The sequence below is a fragment of the Bos taurus genome, chromosome 26 (assembly GCF_002263795.3).
Source record: "Bos taurus isolate L1 Dominette 01449 registration number 42190680 breed Hereford chromosome 26, ARS-UCD2.0, whole genome shotgun sequence".
In the NCBI taxonomy this organism is placed as follows: Eukaryota; Metazoa; Chordata; class Mammalia; order Artiodactyla; family Bovidae; genus Bos; species Bos taurus.
The window spans coordinates 19,767,352-19,785,337 of record NC_037353.1 but is presented as its reverse complement, the minus strand read 5'-3'; the positions used below and the strand labels follow the sequence as shown (position 1 = coordinate 19,785,337).

The 17,986-nt window shown below is 37.2% G+C and overlaps 1 protein-coding gene across 9 annotated transcripts in view; it reads left to right on the top strand.

Annotated features, from left to right (window-relative positions):
• Positions 1 to 17,986, top strand: part of HPSE2 (heparanase 2 (inactive)) — a 720,379-nt gene that overhangs the window by 472,746 nt on the left and 229,647 nt on the right. For all 9 annotated transcript variants that reach the window (XR_003032892.2, XR_009492978.1, XR_009492977.1 and 6 more), the window contains exon 6: positions 6,959 to 7,006. Coding sequence is in view for 3 of the 9 variants with exons in the window: in XM_005225662.5 (XP_005225719.1) it covers positions 6,959 to 7,006 (48 nt within the window). In the remaining 6 variants the exon portion in view is untranslated. The remainder of the gene's footprint in view (positions 1 to 6,958; positions 7,007 to 17,986) is intronic.

Genomic DNA, 17,986 nt, shown 5'->3' with positions numbered 1-17,986 from the left:
TATGAATGGCCTATCCTAATAGGTGTTGGTAAGATCATTTTGTAAAAGGTGTGGCCCATAGTTGTCCTGCATTGGAAGTACCTGGAGAGCTTCTTTAAAATGCAGCATGATATTTAGTCCAGAGAAATCCCAAGTGCCCTTTACCCAGTTTCTCCCAATAGTGACCTCTTGTGAAACTATAGGATAGTATCACCACTAGGACACTGGCATTGATACAGTAAAGAAACAGACAATTTCCATCACCACAGGAATAGCTCATGTAGCTCTTTTTTTCATGTAGCTCTTTTACCCTGCTCATTCTTCCTGTTTCTTAAAACTTCTGCCAACACTTACTTGTTCTCTATTTTTATAATTTTGCAATTTCAAAAATGTTATGTAAATGGAATACTGTAAATACAACCTTTTAGGACTGGATTGCCACTCAGCATAATTCCCTGGATATTCAACCAGGTTGTTGTGCATGTCAATAATTGGTTCCTTTTCATTGCTGGTTAATATTCCATGATGTGGGTGGACTACACTTTGTTTAACCATTCACTCACTGAAGGACATTTAGTTCTATTGTTGTTTATTATGAACAGAGCTGCTATGAGTATCTTTGTTTAAAAATGCAACATGATTCTTAGTCTCCAGCCCAGACCTACCAAACCAGAATATGTGGGGATAGGACCTAGATGTTGGCATTTGAACAGGAGAACCAGGGGAAAAATAAATCAGCATTTTATTTGTTCTAGAGCTTAATATATAATTAACCTAGTATAGCTTAATATATAATTAGCCATGGAAATGGAAATGGCTTTGGACTAAATGGAAGATGCGTGGTTTGCTGTAACTCAAAATGAATAATTTCCTCACAAGCTTTTCCTAGCTTTTGTGTAGAATGGCTGTCACATGTTATTCATGTTAGTTACATAACCAAAGATTCTCTTTGTGAGCAAGGAAAAGAAGGATCAGGCTCCTACACTCTTATTGAAGTTTATAGTCATTTAGACATCCAGTTCCTCATGAAGGATTTATCCTCTTTCCTGGGAGCAAAATTCAGAAACTAGTTTTTAGGGTTACACTCTGTGGTCCAAAAGTAGAATTCAAACCCCAAAGACCATGAATAAAGATGTGCCTTATTATAAGAGGGAGCTGTGATATGCCCTGGGAGAGAAGGCTCAACAATATTTTAGATACGTCATATGTGCAGGTGGATAACAAAGGAAAGAAACTCTCCCAGATTTGGGGTCCCTTGGGGGAGGAAAGGAACTCTCACAATGTAAGGGGATATTTTGGTTTTTTCCATAGCAGCATATTTGCTCCAGTGGGAAAGATCCCTTCAACCTGCCTGAAAGGTCTACCTGGCATTAGCCAATTTCCTTAGGTAGAGGTCCCTGCCTCTCGCTTCTCTTGTCCCTTTTTGCATGACTGGATGTCAGCATGAAGGCAGACATCTTCTGTTCTCTGAAATAATCATCCAGGATTCCTGCTTTCATAATTCAGGTATGGAGACATCCAACCTTGGAAAACCCAAGATTTTCCCTTTTTGTCATTATTCACATCCTAGGTCATCTTTTACTTGTTCATTCATAGACCTAAATCTAGGGATTAGAATGGAAGTGGATGGTTGAAAATCCTTGGATAATACTGGACCCTAAATGGAATTTCACTTTCCCAGTGGTATTTCACTCCTGACAGCACTAGTCTGTGTGCATGTTATTCCACCTCTAATATTACTATTGCTGAGCATTCTGCAGCTGTGTTGAAGTTATTCATTTATGTGGTTTGGGCCAGTTTCTGAGAAACAGGCAAAACTAGGGAGCAGAGGAATCCATCAATGTTAGATTTAAACAAAGAAATTTATAATCTTTTTGGACTTGTCGTCTTGCTTATTGCCAGGATAGATATAAAAACAGAGTATGGAAATGATACAGATACACAGAAGATATAGAAAAACCCTAATTTTCAGAGGGGGAACGTGGGGCTAAGAAGTCACCAAAGTTAGTGGCTTTAGTGTCTATTCTGTGGAGTTTTATCAGTTTCCTTTTAAGTATTATTTCTGTGCTTGGTTTTTGTTTTTCTAGATTTTAAAAAAATCATTCAAAGGGTTCTGAAAGCAGAAAATTTGCTCCATTTTAGGTGAATTTTCTATACTTCTCAAAAAACAAAAGTGTGTTTAGTGATCCTGGTTGCTGTTGTTCAGTTGCTAAGTCATGTCCAACTCTTTGTGACCCCTGGACTGCAACACACCAGGCTTCCCTGCCCTTCACTATCTCCTGGAGTTTGCTCAAATTCATGTCCATTGAGTCGGTGATGCCACCCAATCGTCTCGTCCTCTGTCACCCCCTTCTTCTTCTGCCTTCATTCTTTCCTAGCATCAAGGTCTTTTCCAATGAGTTGGCGCTTTGCATCAGGTGGCCAAAGTATTGGAGTTTCAGCTTTAGATCAGTCCTTCAGATGAACATTATGCTTGATTTCCTTTAGGATTAACTGGTTTGATCTCCTTGCTGTAGAAGGGACTCTCAAGAGTCTTCTCCAGCATCACAATTCGAAAGCATCAATTCTTTGGTGCTCAGCCTTCTTTATAGTCCAACTCTCATATTTGTATATGACTACTGGAAAACCACAGCTTTGAATACAGGGACCCTTGTCAGCAAAGTGATGTCTCTGCTTTTTAATATGCTGTCTAGTTTTGTTATAGCTTTTCTTCCAAGGAGCAAGTGTCTTTTAATTTCATGGCTGCAGTAACCATCTGCAGCAATTTTGGAGCCCAAGAAAATAAAATCTGTCATGCGACGAATAGACTCAAGGGATTAGATCTCTAGACAGAGTGCTTGAACAACAATGGACAGATGTTTCTAACATTGTACAGGAGGTGGTGACCAAAACCATCCCCAAGAAAAAAGTCATCCTGGTAGTAGTATTTGGAAATGCAAATTTTGTTTGACATTATTTCTGAATTAGATTCTTCTTCCTCAGAATAAGAGTAGAAATGTTCCCATGTTTTTGAAGTTGTTCTCATTATTTTACTAAGAAAGAAAAAGGAAGAACATAGTTTACAAAAAGTTTCATGTGAACAAATATTTAATAATGTTTTTCCCTCAACTTTCCTACTGCTTAAATATGCTACCAAAGTTAAAATAATAATATTGGTCTAAACATATTAAATTGTGATTGTCATATTTTTTAAATATTTATTGAAATGAAACTATATTTTAATATTTTGATTTATTTTACAAAATAAGACTTTAGGTAAGGATCTAACTTTACTTTTTTTCCAAATAGTCACAAATCACATGACACCATTAAAAATATGCTTCAATTTTTCACATACTAAATTCTTTTCCATGTAATAAATTCTTATATAAAAATTTTTATAAAAATCCCCTTTTGTTCCATAGATATCCTTACTAATTCCTGATTTCTTTACTAATTCCTAAGATCTCCTGACTAACTCCTAGGAATGTTTTAATAATTGCAGGTTTTGTGGTGTATTTTAATATGTGGTAGATCAAATAAATATCCCTTTGGTATTCCAATTTTTCTTCAGAACATTCTTGGCTTCTTTCAGATTAATGTTAGAATGATTTTGCAAAGTTTCAAAAATATCTGGTGGGATTTTTTTTTTAATTAGAATTTCATCAAACCCATAAATTAGGTTAGGAAGAATAATTGATTTTCCCAGTCCAGGTCATGGTAGGTGTTTTCCTACACTCAATTTAAAAATATATCTCTGTAAACTATATAATATTACATATATGGATCCAGTGTATTTTGTATTTAATTATAGATTTTCTTTGAGGATGAAGTAGGAGTGTGGGGAGAAAACTTTTGCATTACTTTAAATGCTCCTGATGCTAATGCTAGTTTTCCCGTTCTTTTTGTAATGTAACTTTTGATAACGGAAGGTTATTTAAAGACTTAATTATCAACCTTTAGCAGAACAAACTATCCAAAGCATGTGAGGAACTCCAGATCATAGTATCATGGAAGACAAGTTTCCAGCTTCTAAGACACCAAATGTGATGTGTTCTTAATTGCCTGTCCAGAACCTTTTAGCCAAAAAGGGCATTTCACCCCTAATTTTCTTGTGAATGCATAACGGTTACCGTCAGTGACCATTTGCTTCAAGTCCTCTGTGGCATTTTCGGAATTGGAGTACATTCAGCAACGCCAGCATTAAAGTCTGTCCCTGTATTGCCCGTCTTAGGCAATGGTATTACTGCAGTTAAAACTTCAGGATTCTCTCTCACACCCTGTCTTACCCTTTCCTCACTTAAACTCACCCTTGCCAACCCCCCTTGGATGCACCAACAGTGTTTTTTCAGTTGTGTCTTTTCTCATTCCCACATTTCAAAGCCTCCCATAACTCTGCAGTCATCTCCCACCAGTGTGTCCACACCACTACTTTTCACCTTTACTGTAGCCAAAGTAATCTTCTTAAAACTCATGTTCCAGCCTGACACCCCCCTCACTTGCTTAAGCACAGGATAAATCCAACAGGCAGGAGGAGATGTATTTTACAATACTGTGTTGGGTGCTAATCATGCAGAGATAAACAAGACGTCAACTTGTACCAAGATGTTAAGGAATGATTAAAGGCCAGATGTGTCAGCATCATGGACCAGCTATCTGACCACTCTGTCAGATAACTTCCTACCTGTCCCCTGACATCCACATATCCTGGACTCCTGAGAAAATATTCACCTTGACTCTATCTGGCTTTACTCTAGCTGTTCCTATGCCTGACCTGCTCTTTAGGGCAAAATCCTACCCTTCTTTCAATATGAGATTCAACGTCTTGTGAGATACGAAGCTTTACTCAGTGCTTGTCCCTCTTTTAACGCCGTAGAAGGTAGAGCTAGCTACTCCCTGACTGCTGTCCCCCAGCAGTTAGTTCACAGCAGGAGTGCAGCACAAAGGCACTGTAGCTTATTTGTCTCATTGTCCGTCTTCTCAGCTTTACTGTGGTTGATGCAAAGCAGAGGCTCTGACTCAGTCACCTTTCGACACTTTTGCTCCAGTACATTCCTTGCCTTACAGATAACACTGAAATGCTCAAGTCTGTGAGAGGAAGTCAACAAGCAAATGAGGTGCTGAAGCCTTTTTACTTTTTTGAAAAATATAGGGTAGTGCTTTCTTAAGGCAAAAATTCAACTTATTTTTTTGCATTTTAGAGTTGTATATACTTCTTGGCCTCAGTGAAAACAGCTTGAAAACAACATAGCATTCGGAATCAGAAAAACTGAATTTAGTTTGCATTACTATATGAATTTGAACAAGTCGCATAACCTCTATGTGACTTAGCCACCTCCACTATATTATAAGAATATCTGCCTACCAGGGCTGTTTTGAGAGTTATGTGAAATTATACACAGAGAAAGCTGAAAAAAAATTTAATGAGAAAGCACTATAAATGTCAGTGTAATTTTCATTATGGTCATTTTTGTATGTAAATAGAGATGATTTTACTTTTCAGAGATTTTAGAAATAATTTTGTAAAAGTAAAGCCCATGTAAACACGCACACACAAACACACACGCAGGGTTGGCCAAAGTGTTTATTTAGCTTTTCCTTAACACCTTATGGAAAAACCCAAACAAATGTTTTTGCCAACCCAATACTTAATGACACTTGTGTCTAAGTTTGTCTAGGCTTTCTAATTTCTGAAATATCCTGGGAAGGGGGTACTCAATTTCATTTCCCCTTCTTAATTTTTGGGTTTTCCTACTTGGTCTCTGCAGCTTAGAGTGCATATATGACAGGGATAGTATTTTGGATCCTAATCTGTTTTCCCCTCTCCCTGGACTTTTCCATTTTCCTCCTCTGTATTCAAGCAGATAGCTGATTGTGTACTTATTGGCTCAGGGGTGGGACATAAAAAGACGGAGAAGAGAAAGTACAAGCCTTTCTGGCTTTTGAATTTTAAAGAAAGAATTCTGGGCATAGAACTTGAAATAGTGAGGAGCGTGGAGCTATTCTCCCAGATTCAAGTGATTTTTCTGGGCTGGAGAAAGGAGAGGAGAAGAGAAAGAGAAATCCATGGGCTCCAAAAGCAGAGGCTACCTGTGTCCTGCTTCCAAAAGAAGTACTCCTAGAAGGGGTGGCATGGGTCCATGAAAAAGAGCTGATTAGGGTGTCTAGAAATACTACTTCTCTAGCCAGTTGGGCTTCCCAGGTGGCAAGTGGTTAAGAATCTTCCTGCCAATGCAGGAGACTAAAGAGACATGGATTTGATTCCTGGATCAGGAAGATGCCCTGGAGTAGGAAACATATTCTTGCCTGGAAAATTCCATGTACAGAGGAGCCTGGCTAGCTACAGTCCATGGGATTGCGAAAGAGTCAAACACGACAGAAGGACTAACAACAACAATGACGACATGGAATCTGTGTGGCCTTGAGTGCTTTCTTCTGGCCCAGTGTTTCTGATAGAACCTCAGAGGGCACAGGAGGGTGGCGAGTTGCTAGCAAGACTTTGCTGCATGCCTTTCAGGAAAACAGCTAAGCATGCTGATTGGGAAACTCAGTTCTCTATTTAACTGTTCCAGAAATGGTTAAATTTCTCTATAGGAAGAGAGGGTTTTCAAAGGCTGTCTTCCTTAGAAAATGTTATTGTTTATTTCTTAGTAGATCTCAAAGTCCTCAGAAAATAGGAGATGGAAAAGATAGGTGGTGATCACAGGGAAAGCAATGTGGGAGCCATCAGGCATGAGATTGGGAAAACAGGCAAAGATATAATGCTATCTTGGAGTCTTGATTTCCAGATGATAAAGGATGTATGGAGAGCTGGAATTGTGATTGCTTTCACCTTCTGCACCTTTTAACCTTCAAAGGCTATGGATAGACCATGAAGGTGGACCTCTCAGAAAGCGCAGTTGCCCAAGAATTGGCCTGATCTATGTCTCAGCTTATTTCATCCCTGGGGATATGGCTTACTTTAAGTTGCAACATCTTTGTTTTTTTCTGTTTCTTACAGATTCATGAAGGTGGCAGGAAGCACAGTGGATGCAGTTACCTGGCAACAGTAGGTATTCACCTTTTTTGCTCTTACTTATTTTCAAATGCTGTGAAATGAAAGATAAGTAGTTGTCATGAAGTTATAACTGACATTTAATAAACTATCCTTCATCCTCCAAGAAAAATAGTTAAAATTAACTCCAAAGTTATTATTATGATACATAGGCTCTCATAGTAATATAATTTTATTGTTTCCAAAAATGAAAACAAAAACAGGGTAACATTTTGGAAAGCTCAGCTATTGTGTACACTTTTAAACTAACCTTGCATTAGTGTACAGGTTATGGGAATCTAAGCATGCCACCCTAAGCTTTTTTGGGGGGAATAAATTTCCTTAAGAGAGTAAATAGTTTTAATTATCTAATATATCATAAGAAAATAAAAACACTTTATTATATTAATGGTAGTAATCTAGAGAGTCACTAATGTGAAGCAATACACGCACACACACACCACACCACACACACACACACACACACACACACACACACATAGAGAGAGAGAGAGAGAGAGCAGTTTTGAGAAAGGATCAACGTTCCAGGGAATAAGCTTACAATGGCAGAGACCTGTTACTCGAGGGTAGCTTAACTGGTAAAGATAATTATCTGATATATAAATTTAAATTTTCTTTAAGTCCCCTTACAAACTTTGTGCTGGAATGTCCAGCATCTCACAGTGTCTCACTGATTTTATACTGGAATCCTGCCCTTCGTTTCTGTAAGAGATCTGTCACATAGCATCTTTCAAATCATCTCTCATCTGATGTGGTCCTCACAGCTCAGACATGACTCCCATTCTGGGCCCTCAGAGCTGTCAGCCATGGCCACCTTTCCCAGTCACTCTCATCCTGCCTGCTTAGCATGCTTACTTCTGTCCTTCGTTTTAAGTGGGTCACAGAATCCCTTAGGATTCATGACAGTTATGAAACAAAGAAAAGTGAATGCAATTTTATTAAGTATCCTAAAAGATTTTTTGGTTGTTGGCAATCAATAACTTTTATCATAATGAAAAATATTTTATTCTACATTTATATTCTTAGTTTCTGTAAACAAGAAGTTCCAAATACTTGGAGAAATTCTTATTCTCCTTCAGTTTGTCTTTGTGAGCCTTGGATTGAGTGGGTTTGAGGATCTTGTCATTCCTTTGCTTAAATTCCCTCAAGTTCCTTCCCTTTGCATGTAGACCACAAGGTAGACTCTCAGACTTTCTACTCCCACCTTTAAGGCCCTTTATGTTTGATTACTGCTCTCTTCTGATCCCACCCTGCCCGTACTCATTCTGTCGCAGCACTGGTGAGGTCTTTCAGTTGGTTGAGGGTTCACATGAATGTCTGCCTCAAGAACTTTGTATGTATCATTCCCTCTGCCTGGAATGCTGTTTTCTTTATTTTGTGTGTAGCTGACTCTTTCTCATCTCTTAAGATTCAGCTTATGCGTCACCTCCTTCAGGAGGTCTTCCCTGATGATTCTATCTAAAATAGAACTCCTATTTAATTCTCTTTCTTTGTTTTTCCATAGTACTTACCATAACTTACAGTTACTGTTTTTTTAATACTGGTTTTTGTAATTTGTGTGTTTTATCTTTTACCAAAATAATGCTTATTCAGTTCAACAAGTGCTTATTTGGACAATTGTTAATTGGGCATTTACTATGGGAGAAAATAACAACAAGGATAATAATAATAGCAATGTGGTAGAAATTTTAATGTATATTACTACATCTGATCCTCGAAACAAGTAAATGAGATCAGGACTGTTTTTATCCCTAATTTTCTACAACTTAGAGAACGGTGTATAAAATCCAAAGATCACAAAGAAGTGGCAGATTTTGAATTCACAGCTGGGTCTGTCTCACTCCGTGGGCTTCTCCTAACTGTTACTGCTTTAGTAACCGGTCAGTGATCCTTTACTGGAATTCTAGTTGCTATAGTTGTTTCGTTGCTTAGTCATGTCCAACTCTTGTGACCCCATGGACTGTAGCCTGCAAGACTCCTCTGTCCATGGAACTTCCCAGGCAAGAATGCTGGAGTGGGTTGCCATTTCCTGCTCTAGGGGATCTTCCCGAACCAGGGGTTGAACCTGAGTCTGCTACATTGGCAAGCAGGTTCTTTACCACTGAGCCAGCAGGGAAGCCCATTACATTCTAGGGTGGGGGATAGGGAATTAAAATCCTCTTCAGGGTCTTAACCAAAAGCTATCTGGATAATGTAGCATAAAGACTAAAGAATGAAGACTTTATAGTATTTAAGAAGAAGTAATGAGATCAGTGTATAAAAATTAGTGGATAAGAATGTAGGGCTTGTTCAATTATCATGGCTGACAGGGAGGGATCAGAAAAATTTTTTCTCCCCTACTCAAGTACTTTCCATAGTACAAATGCAGTGAAGTGAGCAAAATATTTTTTAAAGGAAAAATAATTTTTTTTTGCAAATACAGCCTATTAGCTATTTTAAAAAAATATTGGCCATCTCTCAAGATAAATATCATGTATTTGTAGCTACTCTAAAAATACCCCCAAAGAAGGCATGGGGTTGCATTTCTTTTGGCTCTAAGATCAACACTTTGTTGGGGACAACAAGTAGTACCTTGTCTCTGCCATTTATTCCTTACAGCCATAATCTTCAGTCAAGACTTGGGATAGTCACAGAACAATTCTAAGAAATCCTGGCTAGAAGGACTCGGTGAAAATTAAAGCCAAATGCCATGTTTCTCTAACCCTGAGTATGCTGAGGTGAATATTTCTTAATAATGTAAAGTAAATCAAGAGTCATTGTCAGGAAAAAAAAAAGGAGCATAGAATTTGTTGATATACATCGGTCTATGGTAGCCAAAGGTACTGAGATATTGAGCTTGGAGCCTGAACAACCAGAGCTCTGAGTCTGAAGTCATAAATAAATAAGTCTATATAGTTAGACTATTTTGATTTGGACTTTCATGCTCTTGGATTTACACAACTTGATGATTTGTTCTGCCCACCAACCCATGCCGAAAACCCAGAAGTGAGATGAAGTTCAGATTACAGGAATGGTGGAATAGCTTATATCAAATATCAATGATAAATATGGACAACAAATATCAATAAATAAATAAATACACACACACCCAGAAGAGAGATCAAAGAGCTAGAGGAAGTTATTCAATCCCTGAAAGAAGTGAATGACACTGGTGAGATCTGTGGTTACTTAAGAATCCATACAGTATGAGATGGCTTTAAACTCAAAATAAATTCATGGTCATATTGGCTTGAGATGTTGAAAAAGGGAGTCAAAAGGTAGAAATCTCATAAGGAAGAAGCTATGGGGAAACATACCAAATATGCATATAAACTTCCTTTCAAATCTTTGCCTAATCTCTGAACTGTACATATATAAGGGAGACTCCAAGGAGCCTGGTAGAAAACAACAGCTGGAAGTCTGAAAATGTTGAACAGAAATTTCAGCTGCTGTCTGTCACATGAGGGACAGAGATTAAAATTTGAATCTCACAAGTTTAGAAGGGCCTGATAAACAGCTCGTGCTTTCCAGTGAAAACTAAAAGACTATGCCCAGGAGTAAAGTCCGTGTCCCAGGTCTAAGGATTTGCCTTAAGTCTAATGTGTAACCAACACATGTAATATAAATTGTTAGAGTCACCGTAACAAATTCTAAACTGCAGCTGCCACAAGACCAGCTATTCATCCAACTGCCTACCCGGATCCCAAACTAACACTCTTCTATCCCTACAGCATATCATCCACACTTTCCAATATACAATTTACAAATTACTAGGAATGCAAAGAAACAGAAAAATGTGGCCCATGGCCAAGAATGAACAATAACTAGAAACTCTGAGATGACCCAGATAGTAGAATTAGCTGACAAGGATTTTAAAGAAGCAATTGCAAATATATTCAAATAATTAAGAGAAAATGTCCATCTTGAGTGAACACAAAGGGAAATATTGGCAGTAACATGGAAACAGTATATATGTAAAAGTACCAAATGAAATTATTAAAGAAAAACAGAATAATAACTGAAACGATGGGAATTCCCTGATGGTCCAGTGGTTAGGACTCCATGTTTCCAATGCAAGGGGCATGGGTTTGATCATTGGTCAGGGAACTAAGTTCCTACAAGCCATACAGTGTGGCCAATATAACTGAAATGAAAGACTGTCTGGGTGGGCTTGCTAAAAGATTAGAAAATACAGGATCCTCTATGACCCACCTCCCAGAATATTGGAAATAAAAGCGAAAATAAACAAATGGGACCTAATTAAACTTAAAAATCTGCATAACAAAGGAAACTATAAGCAAGGTGAAAAGACAGCCTTCAGAATGGGAGAAAAATAATAGCAAATGAAACAACTGACAAACAACTAATCTCAAAAATATACAAGCAACTCCTACAGCTCAATTCCAGAAAAATAAATAACCCAATCAAAAAATGGGCCAAAGAACTAAATAGACATTTCTCCAAAGAAGACATACAGATGGCTAACAAACACATGAAAAGATGATCAACATCACTCATTATCAGAGAGATGCAAATCAAAACCACTATGAGGTACCATTTCACACCAGTCAGAATGGCTGCGATCCAAAAGTCTACAAGCAATAAATGCTAGAGAGGGTGTGGAGAAAAGGGAACCCTCTTACGCTATTGGTGGGAATGCAAACTAGTACAGCCACTATGGAGAACAGTGTGGAGATTCCTTAAAAAACTGGAAATGGAACTGCCTTATGATCCAGCAATCCCACTGCTGGGCATACACACTGAGGAAACCAGAAGGGAAAGAGACACGTGTACCCCAATGTTCATCACAGCACTGTTTATAATAGCCAGGACATGGAAGCAACCTAGATGTCCATCAGCAAATGAATGGATAAGAAAGTAGTGGTACATATACACAATGGAGTATTACTCAGCCATTAAAAAGAATACATTTGAATCAGTTCTAATGAGGTGGATGAAACTGGAGCCTATTACACAGAGTGAAGTAACCCAGAAAGAAAAACACCAATACAGTATACTAATGCCACAGGACTGGAAAAGGTCAGTTTTCATTCCAATCCCAAAGAAAGTCAATGCCAAAGAATGCTCAAACTACCGCACAATTGCACTCATCTCACACGCTAGTAAAGTAATGCTCAAAATTCTCCAAGCCAGGCTTCAGCAATATGTGAACCGTGAACTTCCTGATGTTTAAGCTGGTTTTAGAAAAGGCAGAGGAACCAGAGATCAAATTGCCAACATCCGCTGGATCATGGAAAAAGCAAGAGAGTTCCAGAAAAACATCTATTTCTGCTTTATTGACTATGCCAAAGCCTTTGACTGTGTGGATCACAATAAACTGTGGAAAATTCTGAAAGAGACAGGAATACCAGACCACCTGATCTGCCTCTTGAGAAATCTGTATGCAGGTCAGGAAGCAACAGTTGTAACTGGACCTGGAACAACAGACTGGTTCCAAATAGGAAAAGGAGTATGTCAAGGCTGTATATTGTCACCCTGTTTATTTAACTTATATGCAGAGTACATCATGAGAAACGCTGGACTGGAAGAAACACAAACTGGAATCAAGATTGCCGGGAGAAATATCAATAACCTCAGATATGCAGATGACACCACCTTTGTGGCAGAAAGTGAAGAGGAACTCAAAAGCCTCTTGATGAAAGTGAAAGTGGAGAGTGAAAAAGTTGGCTTAAAGCTCAACATTCAGAAAATGAAGATCATGGCACCCGGTCCCATCACTTCATGGGAAATAGATGGGGAAAGAGTGGAAAGTGTCAGACTTAATTTTTCTGGGCTCCAAAATCACTATAGATGGTGTCTGCAGCCATGAAATTAAAAGACGCTTACTCCTTGGAAGGAAAGTTATGACCAACCTAGATAGCATATTCAAAAGCAGAGACATTACTTTGCCAACAAAGGTCCGGCTAGTCAAGGCTATGGTTTTTCCTGTGGTCATGTATGGATGTGAGAGTTGGACTGTGAAGAAGGCTGAGCGCCAAAGAATTGATGCTTTTGAACTGTGGTGTTGGAGAAGACTCTTGAGAGTCCCTTGGACTGCAAGGAGATCCAACCAGTCCATTCTGAAGGAGATCAACCCTGGGATTTCTTTGGAAGGACTGATGCTAAAGCTGAAACTCCAGTACTTTGGCCACCTCATGCGAAAAGTTGACTAATTGGAGAAGACTCTGATGCTGGGAGGGATTGGGGGCAGGAGGAGAAGGGGACGACAGAGGATGAGATGACTGGATGGCGTTACTGACTCGATGGACGTGAGTCTGAGTGAACTCCGGGAGTTGGTGATGGACAGGCAGGCCTGGTGTGCTGCGATTCATGGGGTCGCAAAGAGTCGGACACAACTGAGCAACTGATCTGATCTGAACACATATATATGGAATTTAGAAAGATGGTAACAATAACCCTGTATACGAGACAGCAAAAGAGACACAGATGTATAGAACAGTCTTTTGGACTCTGTGGGAGAGGGAGAGGGTGGGATGATTTGGGAGAATGGAATTGAAACATGTATAATATCATATATGAAATGAGTCGCCAGTCCAGGTTCGATGCATGATACTGGATGCTTGGGGCTGGTGCACTGGGACGATCCAGAGGGATGGTATGGGGAGGGAGGAGGGTTCAGGATGGGGAACAGATGTATACCTGTGGCGGATTCATTTTGATATATGGCAAAACCAATACAATATTGTAAAGTTAAAAAATAAAATTAAATAAAAAAAAAGAAAACAAACAAACAAGAAAATACAGAAGAAAGGGTTAGTGAACTTGTGTATAGATCATTTGAAATTATATAATTTAAGAACAGAGAAAACATTGGAAGAAAATTATCAAAGTTTCAGCAGCCTCATTGCCAATATCAAGTAACATCTATGCAGTTAGAATCCAGAGGACAAGAGAGAGAGAGAATGGGGCATAAAACCTTTAAGAAGCCAAAGCTGAACTTCTCTCAAATTTGGTGAAAAACATTAACTTATAGAACCAAGAAGCTAGGCAAGCCCTAAGAAGGATAAATACAAGGAAAATCACACCTGGGCAATAATAAATTGTTGAGAACAAAAGGATGGAGAAAATCTCCAAAGTATTCAGACAAAAATGACAGCATAGAGAACAAAGACAAAAATGATGGCTAACTTGACATCAGAAACAATGAAGGACAGAAAACAGTGGAACTACATCTTTTTAAAGGCACTAAAGAAAAAGTCAAGATAGAATTCTCTGTCTGAAAAAATATTCTTTTAAATGAAAGTGAAACAAAGATGTTTTTGGCAAACAAAAGTCAACCAGACCTGTGCTACAAGAAATACTATAATAAAGGAAGTTCTTCAGACAGCATCAAAATGGAAGTTGGATCTCAAAAAATAATGAAATGTCTTGGAATGTAGAAATTTATAGATAAATATTTTTTCTCTTAATTTATTTAAAAAGTCTGACTCATGCAAAATATAACATTGTAGTATGGGGATTATACATAGATGTGAAAATATATGGCAATAATACCACAAAAGATGATGAAGGCAGGAGGCTGTAAATGGAGTTATACTGTTCCAGATTTTTTTAATGTGAAGTAATACAATGTTTAAGAAGACTGTGAAACTGTATTTCTAGAATTAAAGTTTCAGATAGAACTAAGGTTGCTGACCTAAACTATGGAGGTTATCTTAGATTGTCCAGATGGACCCAAAAATGACTATTAGAATGAAAGAGGCAGTCAGAAGAGAGGAGGCATAGGAAGATTTAACCACAGAAAAGAAAGTCAGAGGGATGTGATGTGAGAGTTATTTGACTGCTGTTGTTGCTTTTCAAGATGGAAGAAGAGGGCGATGAGCTAAGGAATGTGGACAGCCTCTAAAAGTTGGAAAAGTCAAGGAAATGGACTCTTCCCTAGCATTTCCAGAAGGAATGCAACCTTCCCAACACTTGGATTTTAACCCAGTGAGATCCACGTTAATTTCTAACCTACAGAAAGGAAAGAAAGTCGCTTAGTCGTGTCTGACTCTTTGAAATTCTCCAGGCTAGAATACTGGAGTGGGTAGCCATTCCTTTCTCTGGGGGATCTTCTCAACACAGGGATGAAACCCAGGTATCCCACATTGCAGGTGGATTCTGTACCAGCTGAGCCACCAGGCAAGCCCAATCTACAGAACTGTAAGATAATAAATTTGAATTGTTTTAAGCCATTGCTTGTGATAATTTGTTTAGAACAGCAATGGAAATACAATACCTAATAACAGAGATTCAAAATATCCCATGAAAAAACTAAAAGAACAAAAGGAGAGAAATAGATAAATCTTTTGTTACAGTTGGGGATTTAAAAGCATCTCTTACAGTAATTAACAGGACAACTAGATTAAAATAAAAACAGAAAGGATAAAGAAGATTGAATAACATCATCATTAAGCTTGACCTAACTGACAGTTATGGGCTGCATTTGAATGTACATTTTTTCCAGTGCACATGGAGCATTCAACAAGATAGATCATATATGCTCATCTGTAAAAATAAGTCTCAATAAGTTTGAAAGGATTGAAGTCATGCACAAGCTTTTAATTGAAATATAATTGATTTATAATATTATATATTAATTTCAGTTATACAACAAAGTGATTCAGTTATATATATATTTTTTCTAATTATTTTTTATTATGGATTATTACAGAATGCTACATACAGTTCCCTGTATTATATAGTATATTTTTGTTGCTTATCTATTTTGTATATAATGGTGTGTATCTGTGAATCCTATATTCCTAATTTATCCCTCCCCCACTTTCCTCTTCGGTAACCATAAATTTGTTCTCTATGTATGTCTGTGAGACTGTTTCTGTTTTGTAAATAAACTCATTTGTACTACTTTTTAGATTCCATACATGATATATCATATAATATTTGTTTTTCTCTGCCTGACTTTACTCAGTATGATAATCCCTAAGTCTACCCATGTTGCTTCAAATGACAATATCTCACAACACTTCATCCTTTTTATGGCTGAGTGATATTTCATGGTGTGCGTGTGTAATACACACACACATCCTCTTTATCCAGTCACCTGTTGATGGACCTTTAGGTTGCTTCCATGTCTTGGCTATTGTAAATAGTACAACTATGGACATTGGGGTTCATGTATCTCTTCATATTAGAATGTTCATCCTTTCTGGATACATGTCCAGGACTGGGATTGCTGAATCATATGGTAACTCTACTTTTAGTTTTTTAAGGAGACTGCCTACTGTTTTCCATAGTGATTGCACCAATTTACATTCCCACCAACAATGTAGGAGTGTTCCCTTTTCTCCACACCCTTTCTGGCATTTATTATTTACAGACTTTTTTGATGATGGCTGTTCTGACCATTGTGAGGTCATGCCTCATTGTGGTTTTCAATTTGATAATTGAAATGGACAAATTCCTTGAAAAATACAACTTATCAAAAATGACACATTAAAATTCTTAATATCATTAAAGTATATCTGGTTCATTTTGGAATATCTGGCAATTTCTAAAATATACCTATCCTACAAAAAAGCAATTCCATTGCTAGGTATTTACCCAAAGGAAGTGAAAATATGCCACACAGAAACTTTTATATGAACATTCATAGTGGTTTTATTAATGTTAGACAAAAACTAGAAACAGGTGTCCATCAGCATAGAGTAGATTTAACAAATTGTTGTATATTCATATAAAGGAATGGTACTCAGCAAGATCAAAAAACAAAGTAATGATACACTTCTTAACATGAATGAATCTCAAAATCATGCTAAACAGTGTACCCCAATGTTCATCGCAGCACTGTTTATAATAGCCAGGACATGGAAGCAGCCTAGATGTCCATCAGCAGATGAATGGATAAGAAAGCTGTGGTACATATACACAATGGAGTATTACTCAGCCATTAAAAAGAATACATTTGAATCAGTTCTAAAGAGGTGGATGAAACTGGAGCCTATTATACAGAGTGAAGTAAGCCAGAAAGAAAAACACCAATACAGTATACTAACACATATATGTATGTAATTTAGAAAGATGGTAGCAATAACCCTGTATACAAGATAGCAAAAGAGACACAGATGTATAGAACAGTCTTTTGGACTCTGTGGGAGAGGGAGAGGGTGGGATGATTTGGGAGAATGGCATTGAAACGTATAATATCATATATGAAACAAAAAAAAAGAAAAAATGAGATTTTATGTTCCTTCACCATATAAATGTTTATGTTCAGAGCAATAAAATTAAGATCGCCAAAAAGAAAAAAAAAAAAAAATGGGAGAATTTAGGTAGCCTAGGGATAATGTGTTCCTTGAATGTTTAGGTGAATATTAAAGTGTATGTCCCATGAAAATAATTAGACCTAATGTTTTTAGGGAGAGTTTCTTTTAGAATTTTCTTAACTTCTTATATCTTTATTTGATTTCTTAGGATTCTACTTCTTCTTGAGTAAATTTTAGTCATCTATATTCTTCTAGGAAATTATTTTTATCATAATTTATATATTTTACCATTTTTAATATTTTGAAGTTTTTTCCCCCAATATTTTTTTCTCTGGTCATAGTCTGTATAATCAGGTCATTTGCTTTGGGTCTTCTTTTTCTAATTAGATTTGCCATCAATTTAGCTATTAGATTTATACATTCATTTCCTTTTTAATTTCTATTTTTTATTTCATTTCATTTTGGTTTTTTCTAACTAATTAATTTCTTTGTTTTTGTTGTTCCTATATCTTTATCTGTATGCTTCATTTTTTTTTCAATGATAAAAGCATTTAAAGTTCTGAGTTTTCCTGAGAGCAACTTTGAACACATCCCATTATGTTCTGATGTGTGCTGTTGTTATTATCATCATTATTAAATTGTCTATGAGTAGAATTTTGATTTATTCTTGGATGTAGAATTTATTTAGGAGAAGCTTTCCTTAGTTTCTCTATTATTTAATATTTTTTAATCATCTTATATTGGTTTCAAATTTTATTGCAAGGTGTTC